This window comes from Mustelus asterias, chromosome 13, assembly GCF_964213995.1.
Source record: "Mustelus asterias chromosome 13, sMusAst1.hap1.1, whole genome shotgun sequence".
Classification (NCBI taxonomy): domain Eukaryota; kingdom Metazoa; phylum Chordata; class Chondrichthyes; order Carcharhiniformes; family Triakidae; genus Mustelus; species Mustelus asterias.
In genome coordinates, this window is record NC_135813.1 from 4,791,665 (window position 1) to 4,808,269 (window position 16,605).

Genomic DNA, 16,605 nt, shown 5'->3' on the forward strand with positions numbered 1-16,605 from the left:
AACATCAGGGTCATAGAATCCCTACAGTGCAGAAGGAGGCTATTCGGCCCATCGAATCTGCACCGACCACAATCCCACCCAGGTCTCTTCCCCATAACCCCATGCATTTACCCTAGCTAGTCCCCCTAACACTAAGGGGCAATTTAGCATGGCCAATCCACCTAACCCGCACATCTTTGGAGTGTGGGAGGAAACCCATGCAGACACGGGTAGAATGTGCAGACTCCGCACAGACGGACCCAAGCCGGGAATCGAACCCGGGTCCCTGGCACTGTGAAGCAGCAGTGCTAACCACTGCGCCACCGTGCCACCCCATTGAGTAAAAGCTTCGTCTGCTACAGATTCAGTGTGGGGAAGTGTGAGGTCATTCGTTTTGGACCCAAGATATTAATAGATGAGAGAATTTTCTAAATGGTGAGTGGAGAGGAACTATGGAGCAGCAGAGAAATTTAGTGTTCCAAGTCCAGAATTATTAAAATCTCGTGGACAGGTACAGAAATATTTTAAAAGGCTAATTGAATCTTGACCTTTACTTCAAAGAGTCTGGAAGGCAAAGAGGTGGAAGTAACATTATAGTTTTATATAACTCTAGGTTAGACTCTATTTGGAGTGCTGTATTCAGTTCTGGTTGCCACAACTTAGGAAAGGTATATTCTCCCCTGAGATGGTGCAGCAGTGATTTACCAGGCAATGGCACTAAATGTTACTAAACTGTGGAAATGGAATCATGGGACAGATCAGTTACACGTAAACACCTGCTCCGCCATGTAATAAGGTCATGGCTAATCTCAGCCCCACACTCTGCCTCCCTCCAATAACCTTTCCCACCCTTGTTAATCAACAATCTGGACACCTCAGCGTTAAAACTATTCAAAGACTCTGCTTCCACTGCCATTTGAGGAAGAGTTCCAGAGACTCATCACCCGCTGAGGGAAAATATTCTCCTTGTTTTCATCTTAAATGAGCGACCCCTTATTTTTAAGCATTGCCCCTAGTTCTAGATTCCCCGACAAATAGAAACATCCTCTCCACATCCACCCTGTTAAAACCCCTCAAGATCTTAAAGGTCTTGATCAAGTTGCCTCTTCCTCTTCAAAACTCTAGTGGATACAAACTTAACCTCTTCGGCCTTCCTCATAAGACAACACACCCATTCCTGATAATAACCCTTCTCTGAACTGCTTTTAATGCATTTACATCTTTGCTTTAATAAGGAGGCCAATACTGTCCAAGTGTGGCCTCACCAATGCCCTGTCCAACAGAAGCAGAACATCACTACTTTCCTAATCCGTTCCCTTCACAATAAATGATATTCTATTAGATTTCCTAATTACTTGCTGTAGCTGGGTACAGAGTACTAATTGAGTTGCAGAACAGGCTTGAGGGGCTGAATGGTTGCCTGTTATTCCTGTGTCCCTTACTCAGCTCCGACTGGTGTTTGCTGCAGTGTGTTTGAAACTGCACCCTACAGTAGCACAGCCCAAAATAACCTGTTAGAAACAGTGTGCAGGGAGTACGGGAGAAAGGCAAGGGAAATGGCACAGTGTCATGATGCTTGTGTGGAGAGCTGGTGCAGACATGATGGGCCAAATGGCCTCCTGCACTCTAACAACCCTGTCATAATCAGCTCAGAAGTGATTTGGTTGCCTCTGTTCTTTGTGCCAAGCTCAGGTGAAACCTATTTGTTTTGGGATATGCCAACTGACGTGTTGGTTCTCTCTCGAATGCTGTGCTGGTGAGGCTGATGGTGTGCGCTGGGGAAGGTTCTTCCAAAGAACGGTCTTGGATGGCACTCCGTTTGCAGTTCACTTCATCCAGATCTCTGCTGTCCGTAACCTATCTCACTTCAAGCCCCACCCGTCCACTTGAACACACTGACCTCTACTAGCTCCCAGTCAAACCTCGAATTTTAAATTCTTATTAATCCCTTAAAGCCCTCCCTGTCCCTGTAACCTCCTACAGCTCTCCAACCACTCTGCGCTGCTGCAACCTGCCCTCTTGCACATCCCGGATTTCCTTTGATCCACTATTGGTGGTTCTGCCTTCAGCTGCCTGGGCCTTGCGTTCTGGAACCTTCTCCCTCACCTCTCCACAACACACCTCTGACAAAGCTTTTGATCACCTGTCTGAATCTCTCCTCCTTGGGGGCTCCGTGTCAAATTGTACCCAGTTGGCCCTCGCTGAAGCACATTGGGACATTTTGCAATGTTCAAGATGCTTTATAAGTTGTTGTTGCTGCTGCCAGACCTGCTGCAATAATTCTGTCTGGAGGTAAATCATTATACCTTTTCTCTACAGGCGGCCAGCACAGGAGCAGTTTTTGGTGCTCCGGCTTCTACAGGTGGATTCTTCAGCGGGCTGGGAAGAAAGCTGAGCGTGGATGCAAACGCGAGAAATCCGTTTGGACAGATGAGCTTTGCATCAACTGAGGCTGCTGGTGAGTTCCATCAGAGTTTATTTTTGGGCTGGTGGTCTTTGGGAGATGTGTGGTATTCCCAGCTTGTGTATTGCTCAGATAAGGGAGCCGAGCACAAAGGTCATAGAGGATTACAGCATGGAAACAGGCCCCTTCGGCCCAACTTGTCCATGCCTCCCCTTTTTTTTTTTAAACCCCTAAGCTAATCCCAATTGCCCGCATTTGGCCCATTTCCCTCTATACCCATCTTACCCATGTAACTATCTAAATGCTTTTTAAAAGACAAAATTGTACCCGCCTCTACTACTACCCCTGGCAGCTTGTTCCAGACACTCACCACCCTCTGTGTGAAAAAATTGCCCCTCTGGACACTTTTGTATCTCTACCCTCTCACCTTAAACCTATGCCCTCTAGTTTTAGACTCCCCTACCTTTGGGAATAGATGTTGAGTATCTAGCTGATCTGTGCCCCTCATTATTTTATAGACCTCTGTAAGATCACCCCTCCGCCTTCTACACTCCAGAGAAAAAAGTCCCAGTCTATCCAGCCTCTCCTTGTTACTCAATCCATCAAGTCCCGGTAGCATCCTAGTAAATCTTTTCTGCACTCTTTCTAGTTTAATAATATCCTTTCTATAATAGGGTGACCAGAACTATGCACAGTATTCCAAGTTTGGCCTTACCACACTTGACTGATTTACTAGAAACATAGAAAATAGGAGTAGGAGAAGGCCATTTGGCCCTTTGAGCCTGCTCCGCCATTCATCACTGTGTATCATATATAAAACACTACTGAATGAATGATTATTTTCATTAAATACGAGGACAATGTATTGTGAGGAAAAATGTGAAAACTTGGTACAATTTCCACATGATCTGAAATCTGGAACCCTTTATGAATATTTGGGGAACACGTGTTCTGGGGGACCCTGGTTGAAAAACCACTGCTGTCGAAGGTTCCATCTGTCAGGTTATTCATTTCATTGAGACCCAGTGTTGGTTGAATGTAAAAGGGTTGCTGTGGTATTGTTTGAAAGAAAAGCAAGAGTGTTGCTGCTGGTTTCCTGGCCTATATTTACCCTTCAGCCATCGTTAAATCAGATTACGAAAACAGCAGTGCTGGCAAATCTCGGCAGGTCTGACAGCATCTGGGGAGAGAGAATAGAGCCAACGTTTCGAGTCTGGATGGCCCTTGATTTTCCTTCACTTCAGCTCTGACGAAGGGCCATCCAGACCCGAAACGTTGGCTCTATTCTCTCTCCCCAGATGCTGTCAGACCCGCTGGGATTTTCCAGCATTTTCTGTTTTCGTTTCAGATTCCAGCATCCCCAGTATTTTGCCTTTATATTAATTCGGATTATCTGGGCATTGCTGTCGGTGTGTGAGCTTGCTGTGTACAAATTGGCTGCCTGCGTTACAGCAGTGGCTGCACTTCAGGACTCCTGAAGTTGTGAAAGATACTTTGTAGATACCGTTCTGCCTTTTTGATTCAATTTTGATTTTTTAAAATTTGATTTGATTTATTATTGTCACATGTATTAACATGCAGTGAAAAGTATTGGTTCTTGCGCGCTGTACAGACAAAGCATACCGTTCATAGAGAAGGAAAGGAGAGAGTGCAGAATGCAGTGTTACAGTCATAGCTAGGGTGTAGAGAAAGATCAACTTAATGCAAGGCAGGTCCATTCAAAAGTCTGACAGCAGCAGGGAAGAAGCTGTTCTTGAGTCGGTTGGTACGTGACCTGAGACTTTTGTATCTTTTTCACGACGGAAGAAGGTGGAACAGAGAATGTCCGGGGTGCGTGGGGCTCCTTAATTATGTCGACTGCTTTGCATTTATGCTGATGGAGCGGTTTAATCTCGTCTCTCATCCTGTATGGAGTGTGCCCAGTACCTGTGCGTTGGCTTAAAACCTCGCTCTTTCTGGGCTGACGCTGGGGCTGTTTCACTCTGGGACCCATTTGTTTTTAGGTGATCCAGGCCTTGCTTATTCACGGGGTTCATTAGGAGCAGTAACTGAGCCAGCCCACTATCGCCTGACAAGGATCGGCACAAGTGCCCACCACCATTAATGCAATAAACATATAGGCCAGTTCAACAATCAGATGCCAAAATGAGGAACAAAGCACCGTTAAAACTGGAAAGAGCCCTACCAATTCATTCCTACTGGTATTAACAGTGTCTATAAGCTGCTCCCTTCCCCATGGTCCCCAATGGTCACAGCAGGTTCCAAGGACACCGCATGCAACCTCTCCAAGATGAACCTCCTCCAATGTGTGGCTGTACTTCAGCCCCACACAGCTAACCCTTGTCTGCCCTGTTACAGAATGGATGGTCTTGTAAGTTTCCCCTCAAAATAAACAGCATTTACACTTAGATATTCATGGGTATATTAAGTATATGGTATTTAAATATATTATTTCACAGTAGGGCAGAGCTAAACCTTGTGCATTTTTACCTGAGATGCCACACACAATGGAGTGGGGCTGACTAAGTTCTGACGTCAGTGCTTCTGTATCCGTTTCCACTTTGGGGACCGTGACCATTTGCCTCCCATAGGGTGGTACAGTGGGTTAGCACTGCTGCCTCACAGCACCAGGGACCCGGGTTCGATTCCCGGCTCGGGTCACTGTCTGCGGAGTCTGCACATTCTCCCCGTGTCTGCGTGGGTTTCCTCCCACAGTCCGAAAGACGTGCTGGTTAGGGTGCATTGGCCAGGCTAAATCCTCCCTCCGTGTACCCGAACAGGCGGCGGAGTGTGGCGACTAGGGGAATTTCACAGTAACTTCATTGCAGTGTTAATGTAAGCCTACTTGTGGCAATTGTACGATAAACTTTAAAGAATTTTTTTGTTTTAGTGTCGTCTTCCTTTTCATGTCCCTGACATTTTCTGTTTTATGCATCCTGATTGTTCAGTCAATCAGATCCTAAAGTCGCGGACACTTCATGAGCCGTCAGAAACTTTCTCCCGCTCCTGTGTGGTTGTTAGTTTTCTATCATCCTCGGTCATTTTCCTTTTGACAGATGTCACCTTCCAGTCTGCTCTTCGCACCTCGCCATTTCTGTATCGATACAATGCCTCACTGCCGTCTACCCATCAAAAAATGTCAGGCCTCTTCCATAGCCCTTTGGAAATGAAAGATGAATCATTCATAAGGTACCATTCAATGAATTGGCTGCCGTCAGTGGTGGTGGAGGCAAACTCAATAGGGTCTTTTAAGAGACTCCTGGATGAGTACATGGGACTTAATAGGCTGGAGGGTTATAGGTAGGCCTAAAAGGTAGGGATATGTTCGGCACAACTTGTGGGGCCGAAGGGCCTGTTTGTGCTGTAGTTTTTCTATGTTTCTGTTTCTATGTATACGCACCTCTGAGAGCCATGTTACGGGACCTTTATCTTCCTGGGGTAGTAATCCAGGGGCCTGGATTAATGATCATGTGGCCTGAGTTCAAATCCCACCACTGCTGCTGGGGAATTCTAAATTCAACTAATTAAGATAAAATTGTAAAAGTCTGGGATAAAAAAACCATCAGTAATGATGATCATGGAGCGACCCATCTGGGTCAAAATCTTCACTACTTAGGGAAGGAAATCTGCCATCCAATCTGCCCTTCATATCCACGGCAATGTGGGTGGCACAGTGGTTAGCACTGCTCCCTCACAGCACCAGGGACCCGGGTTCGATTCCGTCCTTGGGTGACTGTCTGTGTGGAGTTTGCACATTCTCCCCATGTCTGCGTAGGTTTCCTCCCACAGTCCAAAGATTGCAGGTTCGGTGGATTGGCCATGCTAAGTTACCTCTTAGTGTCCCAAGTATCTAAGGAAGGGTGCGTTGGTCTTAGAGAGGGTCCAGAGGAGGTTCACAAGAATGATCCCAGGAGTGAAAAGCTTGATATATGAGGAGCGGTTGAGGACTCTGGGTCTGTACTCGATGGAGTTTAGAAGGATGAGGGGGCATCTTATTGAAACTTACAGAATACTGAAAGGCATAGATAGAGTGGATGTGGAGAAGATGTTTCCCTTAGTAGAGGGACTAGAATCCAAAGGCACAGCTTCAGAGTAAAGGGACAACCTTTAGAACCGAAATGAGGAAGAATTTCTTCAGCCAGAGGGTGGTGCTCTGTGGAATTCATTGCCACAGAAGGCTGTGGAGACTAAGTCATTGAGGATATTTAAGACAGAAATAGATAGGTTCATGATTGGTAAGCGGGTCAAAGGCTATGGGGAGAAGGGGGGAGAAACCTATCAGCCATGATTGAATGGCCGAGCAGACTCGATAGGCCAAATGATCTAATTTTGCTCCTATATCTTATGGTCTAAGATGTGTAGGTTAGGGTTCATCGACATAAATATGTGATGTTGCAGGGTCTGGGTAAGATGCTCTGTTGGAGAGTTGGTGCAGATTCGATGGGCTGAATCGGCTTATGATGAAAGTAAGGAGGTGTGGGATAGAGGGAAGGTTGGCCGATTGGATAGGTAACTGGCTGTCTGATCGAAGACAGAGGGTGGTGGTGGATGGAAAATTTTCGGACTGGAGGCAGGTTGCTAGCGGAGTGCCACAGGGATCAGTGCTTGGTCCTCTGCTCTTTGTGATTTTCATTAATGACTTAGAGGAGGGGGCTGAAGGGTGGATCAGTAAATTTGCTGATGACACCAAGATTGGTGGAGTAGTGGATGAGGTGGAGGGCTGTTGTAGGCTGCAAAGAGACATAGATAGGATGCAAAGCTGGGCTGAAAAATGGCAAATGGAGTTTAACTCTGATAAATGTGAGGTGATTCATTTTGGTAGGACTAATTTAAATGTGGATTACAGGGTCAAAGGTAGGGTTCTGAAGACTGTGGAGGAACAGAGAGATCTTGGGGTCCATATCCACAGATCTCTAAAGGTTGCCACTCAAGTGGATAGAGCTGTGAAGAAGGCCTATAGTGTGTTAGCTTTTATTAACAGGGGGTTGGAGTTTAAGAGCCGTGGGGTTATGCTGCAACTGTACAGGACCTTGGTGAGACCACATTTGGAATATTGTGTGCAGTTCTGGTCACCTCACTATAAGAAGGATGTGGAAGCGCTGGAAAGAGTGCAGAGGAGATTTACCAGGATGCTGCCTGGTTTGGAGGGTAGGTCTTATGAGGAAAGGTTGAGGGAGCTAGGGCTGTTCTCTCTGGAGCGGAGGAGGCTGAGGGGAGACTTAATAGAGGTTTATGAAATGAAGAAGGGGATAGATAGAGTGAACGTTCAAAGACTATTTCCTCGGGTGGATGGAGCTATTACAAGGGGGCATAACTATAGGGTTCATGGTGGGAGATACAGGAAGGATATCAGAGGTAGGTTCTTTACGCAGAGAGTGGTTGGGGTGTGGAATGGACTGCCTGCAGTGATAGTGGAGTCAGACACTTTAGGAACGTTTAAGCGGCTATTGGATAGGCACATGGAGCACAGCAGGATGATAGGGAGTGGGATAGCTTGATCTTGGTTTCAGATAAAGCTCGGCACAACATCGTGGGCTGAAGGGCCTGTTCTGTGCTGTACTGTTCTATGAATGGCCTCTTGATGCACTGTAGGGATTCTGTGACTCTTAATTGCCCTCTGCAATGACCTCGCAGCCACTCAGTTGTATTCGCAGCCTTTTCAAAGACAATTAGAGATGAGTAATAAATGCTGGCAACCACATCCGTGAGTAAATTTAAAAATAATTAATGCTGATGGGATCAATTGCAATTCAAAAATTACTGGACATAATTAAATTAAATTAATGTAAAGAGAAATCAATACCCGTCCCATTTGATTCATTAACAACCCTGTCTGGAGAAGGTTGAGTCCGAGGACCTTCTCGTGGGTCACCTCCCGAGCCGACGCACCCTCGGATGGACACAGTCTGTGATTTATTTGCCCCTCGAGTGGCATTGTCCATATCCGGTTGGGGTCTTGGAGAAGGATTATCGGAGTCTCTGCTTATACAGGCTGTTTGGCAGTGTGCCCAGTTAGACATCTACTGGTGCCCTGTCGGAATCCTTTGTCCTTCACAGGTTTATGATTCCATGATTTGAATCTCTTGAAACAGCATGGAATATTGCTGCTAGCATTCCGATTCTTCCAGCGGCCCCGACTGCATTTCAATTCAGGAACTGCATGGATCAGCTGTAATTCATTTGGCATTTCGACAGGACAATGATTAGGCTTCATCAGAGCTTTTTTAATCTATGGTTCCTTCCCAGTTTAATTTGAGTCAGGAGGTTATTCCACTGTATTTTTGCCTGCCACAGTCCGACCAGGATTGGAATGCATTTTCCCACCGTATAGACTTTGGTGATATTGGTTAAAGGAGTAATTAGAAATAGGATTTCTATTATTAGGATTTCCCCTTATGGGGCACAGTGGTTAGCACTGCTGTCTCACAGCGCCAGGGACCCCGGTTTGATTCTCGGCTTGGGTCACTGTCTGTACAGAGTCTGCGCATTCTCCCCCACTGCCTGCGTGGGTTTCCTCCCACACTCCAAAGATGTGCAGGTTAGGTGGATTGGCCATGCTAAATTGCCCCTTATTATCAGGGGGACTAGCTCGCGTAAATGTATGCGGTTTTGGGGATAGGATCTGGGTGGGATTGTAGTCAGTGCAGACTCGATGGGCCGAATGGCCACCTCCATTGTAGGATTCTATGATTCTGGATCGAGTAGACCAACTTGATTCTTTTTGAATGTGCTCCACCTTTCACCACCAGGACGTGGGGAAAACACCTCTCTGTCTCGCTCTTTGAATATTTTAACATCCACCTGAAGCATTGGAATAGGCTGAAGGGTCTCTTAGACCCATCGGTCACTCGGAGCAGGCACCGCTCCTCTGTAATGCACTGGAGTGTCACCTTAGATTGTGCTCAATCCCTCGGAGGATGTGACTGCTGGAGAGCCAAACAGGTCCTGTTGCCCTGAGAGTGGAGACTGGTCTTTTCCTTCAGCTGCTGCAGGCCAGGCGCTGACGGTATTAGGCAGGGAATTTCAGGATGACGTTATTAGGCAGGGAATTTCAGGATTTTGACCCAGTGAGAATGATGGAATGTCAGTTTATGACCAAATCAGGAAGGATATAGAAATTGTGGGAGGTTTGGTTCCCAGAGTCTTGCTGCTCATGTCCTTCTCTGGCGATTAGGGTCACAGGACTGAGAGGTGCTGAGCCAGGCTCTGAATTTGGTCTAAGTTCAGAGTAATACTTTTGAAAATCCATTCGTGGGACATGGGCGTCGCTGGCTGGGCCAGCATTTATTGCCCATCCCTAATTGCCCTCGGAGGGTACTTAACATTCAACCACATTGCTGTGGCTCTGGAGTCACATGTAGGCCAGACCGGGTAAGGACGGCAGATTTCCTTCCCTAAAGGACATTAGTGACCCAGATGGGTTTTTCCGACAATGGTTTCATGGTCATCAGTAGATTTTTAATTCCAGATATTTTTTATTGAATTCAAATTCCACCATCTGCTGTGGCGGGATTCGAACCCGGGTCCCGAGAACATTAGCTCAGTTTCTGGATTCATAGTCTAGCGATAATACCACTAGGCCATCGTCTCCCTATATAGCGCAGAGGAGACAGTCAGCCCAGTGTGCCTGTGCTAGCTCTGAGTTACCAATCGGTCCCACTTTCCTCTTTCCCCATAGCCCTGGGAACCTTGAAGCTCCATCAACTTTGTGATGCCTCCTGTATTGAACTAAAAATGAAATCCACTTGAACTAAATATCTTGCAACTTTGGTTGTTAGAACTGTATCTGTTAAATCAGAGCAAGTTGTTGGGAAATTGATTGAGAGTGGGACATTTAAGCCCCATGCGACAAGGATGGGATTGGAAGGAAGGAACTAAATGCTCCTTAATCTGGACATAAAATCCAGTGCAGTTACAGGGCAGCATGGTGGCACAGTGGTTAGCACTGCTGCCTCATAGCACCAGGACCCAGATTCGATTCCCAGCTTAGGTCACTGTCTGTGTGGAGTTTGCACATTCTCCCCTTGTCTGTGTGGGTTTCCTCCGGGTGCTCCGGTTTCCTCCCACAGTCCAAAGATGTGCAGTTTAGGTGGATTGGCCATGGTAAATTGCCCCTTAGTGTCAGGGGAACAAGCTAGGGTAAATGCATGGGGTTATGGGGATGGGGCCTGGGTGGGAGTGTGGTCGGTGCAGACTCGATGGGCTGAATGGCCTCCTTCTGCACTGTAGAGATTCTGCAACCAGGTTATTGAGAGGTTTATTATCAGGTGTAATGCCCCTGGTGAGGAACCCCCTCCATCCGGAACAGGCTTTGCATCCCTTCTCCAATTCACATTTATCAGCCAGAACATAGTAGCCACTGGGCACCTGATCTGAATATCTTTGTATGTGCTTTGGAGCCAGGAATTGTTAAAGCACAGGGCAGGGGTGAGAGGTTAGATTAGCTTAATTGAAGTCTTCTGGGAAGAAGAAAGAAAAATTGATTTTTGTCCTGAAGTGAGCTGTGGGGAACACAGTTTTTTTATAGCTCATTGCTGCGTTGAACAGAAGTGTCGTACTCACTCTATACGGCAGCCTTTTGAGATGTCAAGCTGTTGCTGAAACTCCTTTGCTCAGTTAGCTGTGATGTAGTCTTGTCAAATAGCCCAAAACCAGACTACCCACTACTGACAGTACAACGTACACAGATTATGGGGACATTAGAGGCAAATCTAGGTGATCTATATTTGTTAAAGGTGGTGCCTGAACTGTGTTAATGAGTTTAAAGTTCACATCAGTGTTTAACTGAGTGTTCCTGTGGAGGTGCTCTGAAACTGGAGGTTTGAGAGTTTTACAGGAACACGTTGCGCAGCCAAACTGGTCGATGTTGGTTTGTTTATGTTGCACACAAGCCTCCTCCCAGCCCCTCTCCACCTCACCCTAATCCTGCATTCTTTTCTCCCTCGCGTGTTTATCTGACTTTCTCTCGTCTGCGTCACAGAAGGCTGCCGGGCGTGCTTTTGTGTGCGAGTCTTGTGAGGATTTCTAAAATGCATGCCTTCAGGATAATAGCTGAGCAGTCGCCTCCCCAAGTCGGCATTGTAATCCATCAGAGCGCAGAGAACAAGCCTTTGCATTTGTGTGGAGCATTAGCTGTCACTCAGTAAGCCCTTGAGCACAGAGAAAGAAAGCAAGCCCTGGCATCTTGCACCATTGAGAGGAATGGTTGGGGTTTGTCAGAGAAGGCACTGTTAGGTGACGGCTGCACTAATCTGAGCGAGCACAGTGCAGATCATTTCACATCAGCGGGGAATGCTGATGATTGGCAAAGTGACCTTTTTCTTAAAAGCCTCGATTCAGTATTTCCTTCACATCGCCTAATAAGCACTAACTGCAGTGCGCTCTTGTAAAGTTTGACATTGAGGTAAAAGAGAGAGAACCTGGAATATATAAAATGCCTGTCACGTTCCCGGGATGCTCAGAAGCATTTGCAGCTGCTCTCTGACAGGTTCCCCTCATCGTTTTACAGGCCAGAATGAGGAGCCAGTTCGTGCACCGTAGTCGTGCATTGCAATAGTGACTAAAGTTTAAAGCACTCTCGGTATGCTGCAGGTTGACAAGAGGCGCTATATAAATGCAAGTTCTTTCCTTCAGTGACCAGATCATCTTGATTTTCGTCATTCCGCCAATGGCAGCCGTGCCTTCTGGTGCCTTGGCCCCCAAGTTCTGGAATTCTCTCCCTGTCTCTCTCTTCCCCTGTCTCTCTCTCCCCATGTAACCACTCTCGCCTGCCCTAATATCCTTATGTGACTCAGCCCAACTTGTGTGTGGCTACATACCTGTGAAGCAGCTTGGGAGGTATTATGACAGTAAAGGTGAATACGGTAATGTCCTTTCAATTCTATTGTTATGGTTAAGGGAAGCAGGAATTGGAATGAATTGTCTTTGAACAAAGGAATCGGGGATAGCTGGGACACTGGGCTGAATGGGAGGAGACTGAGCAAGTCCATCAATTTTCTTAAAGAAAAGCTCTGTGTATTGATTATGACTTCATCAACCGGCTTAGATTCTCTTGACACTAAGCTGCTATTGTAGTACTGATTGGACAGTAAATATTGGCCAGGACAGCAGACACCCCTGTTCTTCTTTGAATAATTCTGTGGGATCTTTTCCCTCCACCTGACTTGGCAAATGGGATCTGTCCTGAGCGTTTCTTCAGAAAGACTGCAAATCTCTCTCGCTCTCACTCTCGCGCTCTCGCTCTTTCTCTTTCGCTCTCGCTCTTTCTCTTTCGCTCTCGCTCGTTCTCTCTCGCGTTCTCGCTCTTTCTCGCGTTCTCGCTCTCTCTCGCGCTCTTTCTCTCTCGCGCTCTCGCTCTTTCTCTCTCGCGCTCTCGCTCTTTCTCTCTCGCGCTCTCGCTCTTTCTCTCTCGCGCTCTCGCTCTTTCTCTCTCGCTGTCTTGCTCTTTCTCGCGCTCTCGCTGTCTTGCTCTTTCTCTCGCTCTTTCGCTCGCTGTCTCGCTCTTTCTCGCGCTCTCGCTCTTTCTCTCTCGCGCTCTCGCTCTTTCTCTCTCGCGCTCTCGCTCTTTCTCTCTCGCGCTCTCGCTCTTTCTCTCTCGCGCTCTCGCTCTTTCTCTCTCGCGCTCTCGCTCTTTCTCTCTCGCGCTCTCGCTCTTTCTCTCTCGCGCTCTCGCTCTTTCTCTCTCGCGCTCTCGCTCTTTCTCTCTCGCGCTCTCGCTCTTTCTCTCTCGCGCTCTCGCTCTTTCTCTCTCGCGCTCTTGCTCTTTCTCTCGCGCGCTCTCGCTCTTTCTCTCGCGCGCTCTCGCTCTTTCTCTCTCGCGCGCTCTCGCTCTTTCTCTCTCGCGCGCTCTCGCTCTTTCTCTCGCACTCTCGCTCTTTCTCTCGCGCGCTCTCGCTCTTTCTCTCGCGCGCTCTCGCTCTTTCTCTCTCGCGCTCTCGCTCTTTCTCGCGCTCTCGCTCTTTCTCTCTCGCGCTCTCGCTCTTTCTCTCGCGCTCTCGCTCTTTCTCGCGCGCTCTCGCTCTTTCTCTCGCGCGCTCTCGCTCTTTCTCTCTCGCGCTCTCGCTCTTTCTCTCGCGCTCTCGCTCTTTCTCTCGCGCTCTCGCTCTTTCTCTCGCGCTCTCGCTCTTTCTCTCGCGCGCTCTCGCTCTTTCTCTCGCGCGCTCTCGCTCTTTCTCTCTCGCGCTCTCGCTCTTTCTCACGCGCTCTCGCTCTTTCTCTCGCGCTCTCGCTCTTTCTCTCGCGCTCTCGCTCTTTCTCTCGCGCTCTCGCTCTTTCTCTCGCGCTCTCGCTCTTTTTCTCGCGCGCTCTCGCTCTTTCTCTCGCGCGCTCTCGCTCTTTCTCTCGCGCGCTCTCGCTCTTTCTCTCGCGCGCTCTCGCTCTTTCTCTCGCGCGCTCTTTCTCTCGCGCGCTCTCGCTCTTTCTCTCGCGCTCTCGCTCTTTCTCTCGCGCACTCGCTCTTTTTCTCGCGCGCTCTCGCTCGTTCTCTCGCGCGCTCTCGCTCTTTCTCTCGCGCGCTCTCGCTCTTTCTCTCTCGCGCTCTCGCTCTTTTTCTCGCGCGCTCTCGCTCTTTCTCTCGCGCGCTCTCGCTCTTTCTCTCGCGCGCTCTCGCTCTTTCTCGCTTGCTCTCTCGCTCTTTCTCTCTCGCGCTCACTCTTTCTCTCGCTCTCTCGCTCTTTCTCTCGCTCTCTCGCTCTTTCTCTCGCTCTCTCGCTCTTTCTCTCGCTCTCTCGCTCTTTCTCTCGCTCTCTCACTCTTTCTCTCGCTGTCTCGCTCTTTCTCTCGCTGTCTCGCTCTTTCTCTCTCGCGCTCTCGCTCTTTCTCTCTCGCTCTTTCTCTCTGGCTAGCTTGCCACATGGCAGATGCAGTTTAATGTGGATCAGTGTGAGGTTATCCACTTTGGTAGCAATAAGTGGTAAACAGATTATTACTTGAATGGGTGTAAATTGAGAGAGGTGGATACGCGATGAGACTTTGGTGTCCTCGTGCATCAGTCCCTGAAAGTAAGCACGCAGGTACAACAGGCAGTAAAGAAGGCAAATGGTGTGTTGGCCCCTGGCTCACTCTCTGCCTCTGGTTCACTCACTGGCGTTTGCTATCTGTCGCTCCTATTTTGCCTCAAATACTTGCAGCATTATTATCACAAGCCCTGTGCCATCTATAACCTAATTCTACAGCTAAGGTCTCCATGTGATTCTGGGTGGGACTCTGAATCATAAGGTTTTGGAGTCATGTCCCACTCGAGAGACTTGAGCACAAAATCCAGGCCGAAACCCCACAGCTGCACTGTCATAGAATCATAGAAACCCTACAGTGCAGAAAGAGGCCATTAGGCCCATCGAGTCTGTACCGACCACAATCCCACCCAGACCCCTACATATTAACCCGCTAATCCCTCAAACCTACACATCTCAGGACACTAAGGGGCAATTTTAGCATGGCCAATCAACCTAACCCGCACATCTTTGGACTGTGGGAGGAAACCGGAGCACCCGGAGGAAACCCACGCAGACACGAGGAGAATGTGCAAACTCCACACAGACATTGACCCAAACCGGGAATCGAACCCAGGTCCCTGGAGCTGTGAAGCAGCAGTGCTAACCACTGTGCTACCGTGCCGCCTGGTCAGAGAGGCTGTCTTTCAGATGTAATCGAAGCCCCATCTGCCCCCTTGCCTGAATATAAAAGATCCCAGGGCACTGTGAGAGGAGCAGGAAAGTTCTCTCCAGTGTCCTGGTCAATAATTAATCTTCCAACCACTCTCATGGATCAGATTATTTGGTTATCTCGTTGAAGTTTGCCTCACTCTGTGTGAATTGGCTGCCACATTTCCAACGTTACAACATTGACTGTACTTCAAAAAATACTGTATTGGCTGTAAAGGCTGTGTGAAGCCCTGAGGGTACAAATGTGAGTTGGTGACTAATAAATCCAATCAGGAATTCAGGAGAAATCTGTTTAGAATGGTGTGAGTATGGAACTTGCTCCCACAAAGAGTAGAGGGGAGAGAATCGCTGAGCTGTATATTGTGCAAGCCTAGAATCTAGAAGGGTTATGAGTGTCTACAGTGGGATCAGGTTGAGTCCAAATGACATAATTTGTACTTGAGCATTTGTGAAATTTACTGGCAACAGAAATGAGGGCTTTGGTAAACTGTGACAGGTATAAATGGCTTAGTGAAACGGGCTGTGAGGTACTGTATTGTGAGCAAAGCAACTTGCATTTATATAGCACCTTTAACATAGTAAAACAGGAGGATTGAAGTTGAATTGAAACTGAGTCAGATAAGGCGTCTTCATGCCTGCTGACTGTAAGAATGGTCGTTGCACTCGGCTTTAAGGAGCCTCTTAAAAAGAGGAGCGATTGGTATTCGAGGTTTTAGAGTGGGAGAATCCTTAAACCAATAGTGAGGGATGCACAAGAGGCCCATTTTGGAGCTCTTTGGGTGTTGTGGGGCTGGAAAAGGTTCCAGAGGCGGGAAGGAGTGAGATCATGGAGGCATTTCAAAACAAGGATGAGAATTTTCAATTTGAGTGAGCCCGACTGGAAGCCAGTGTAACCCTGTGGGTCCCAGGAAGAATGGATCTGAAAGGATTTTCTCACCCACGTACACACTGAGTGTAAAATTTTCAGCAGAAAAGCAAAATGAGAAACCTCTGACTAGCTTTGATTGTCCAGAACTACCAGGACGAGACAGGGTAGATGCAGGGAGGATGTTCCCAATGGTGGGGGAGTCCAGAACCAGGGGTCACACTTTGAGGATTCAGGGTAGACCATTTAGGATGGAGGTGAGGAGACATTTCTTCACCCAAAGAGTGGTGAGCCTGTGGAATTCATTACCACAGGAAGTAGTTGGTGCCAAAACATTGAATGTATTCAAGAGGCGGTTGGATATAGCACTTGGGGTGAATGGGATCAAAGGTTATGGGGAGAAAGCAGGATTAGGCTATTGAGTTGGATGATCAGCCATGATGGTGATGAATGGCGGAGCAGGCCCGAAGGGCCGAATGGCCTCCTCCTGCCCCTATCTTCTATGTCTATGTCTAATTCCCTTCTTCCTTCTGAAATCCAGAGTTTCCTACAGCTTGCTGCTCTCACTCCTCAGCTCTAACCGGGATTCCTTCCACAGCCTTCCGCTGTTTAACACCTAATCTGAACATCTGACTAGGACATCCCAATTTACTGGATCTTTCATTCTTAACCCTGGGGATATCCATGTGATGGGT

At 47.8% G+C, this 16,605-nt stretch overlaps 1 protein-coding gene and 1 long non-coding RNA gene across 5 annotated transcripts in view; one reads left to right on the plus strand and one right to left on the minus strand.

The window, feature by feature from the left end:
- The window catches only part of nup214 (nucleoporin 214), a 211,644-nt gene that overhangs the window by 119,844 nt on the left and 75,195 nt on the right, over positions 1-16,605 (plus strand). For all 3 annotated transcript variants that reach the window (XM_078226236.1, XM_078226235.1, XM_078226237.1), the window contains one exon: positions 2,299-2,437. In XM_078226236.1, the coding sequence (XP_078082362.1) occupies positions 2,299-2,437 (139 nt within the window). The remainder of the gene's footprint in view (positions 1-2,298; positions 2,438-16,605) is intronic.
- LOC144502391 (uncharacterized) overlaps positions 1-16,605 on the minus strand; it is a 680,705-nt gene that overhangs the window by 10,731 nt on the left and 653,369 nt on the right. The gene's annotated exons all lie outside the window — the stretch shown is intronic.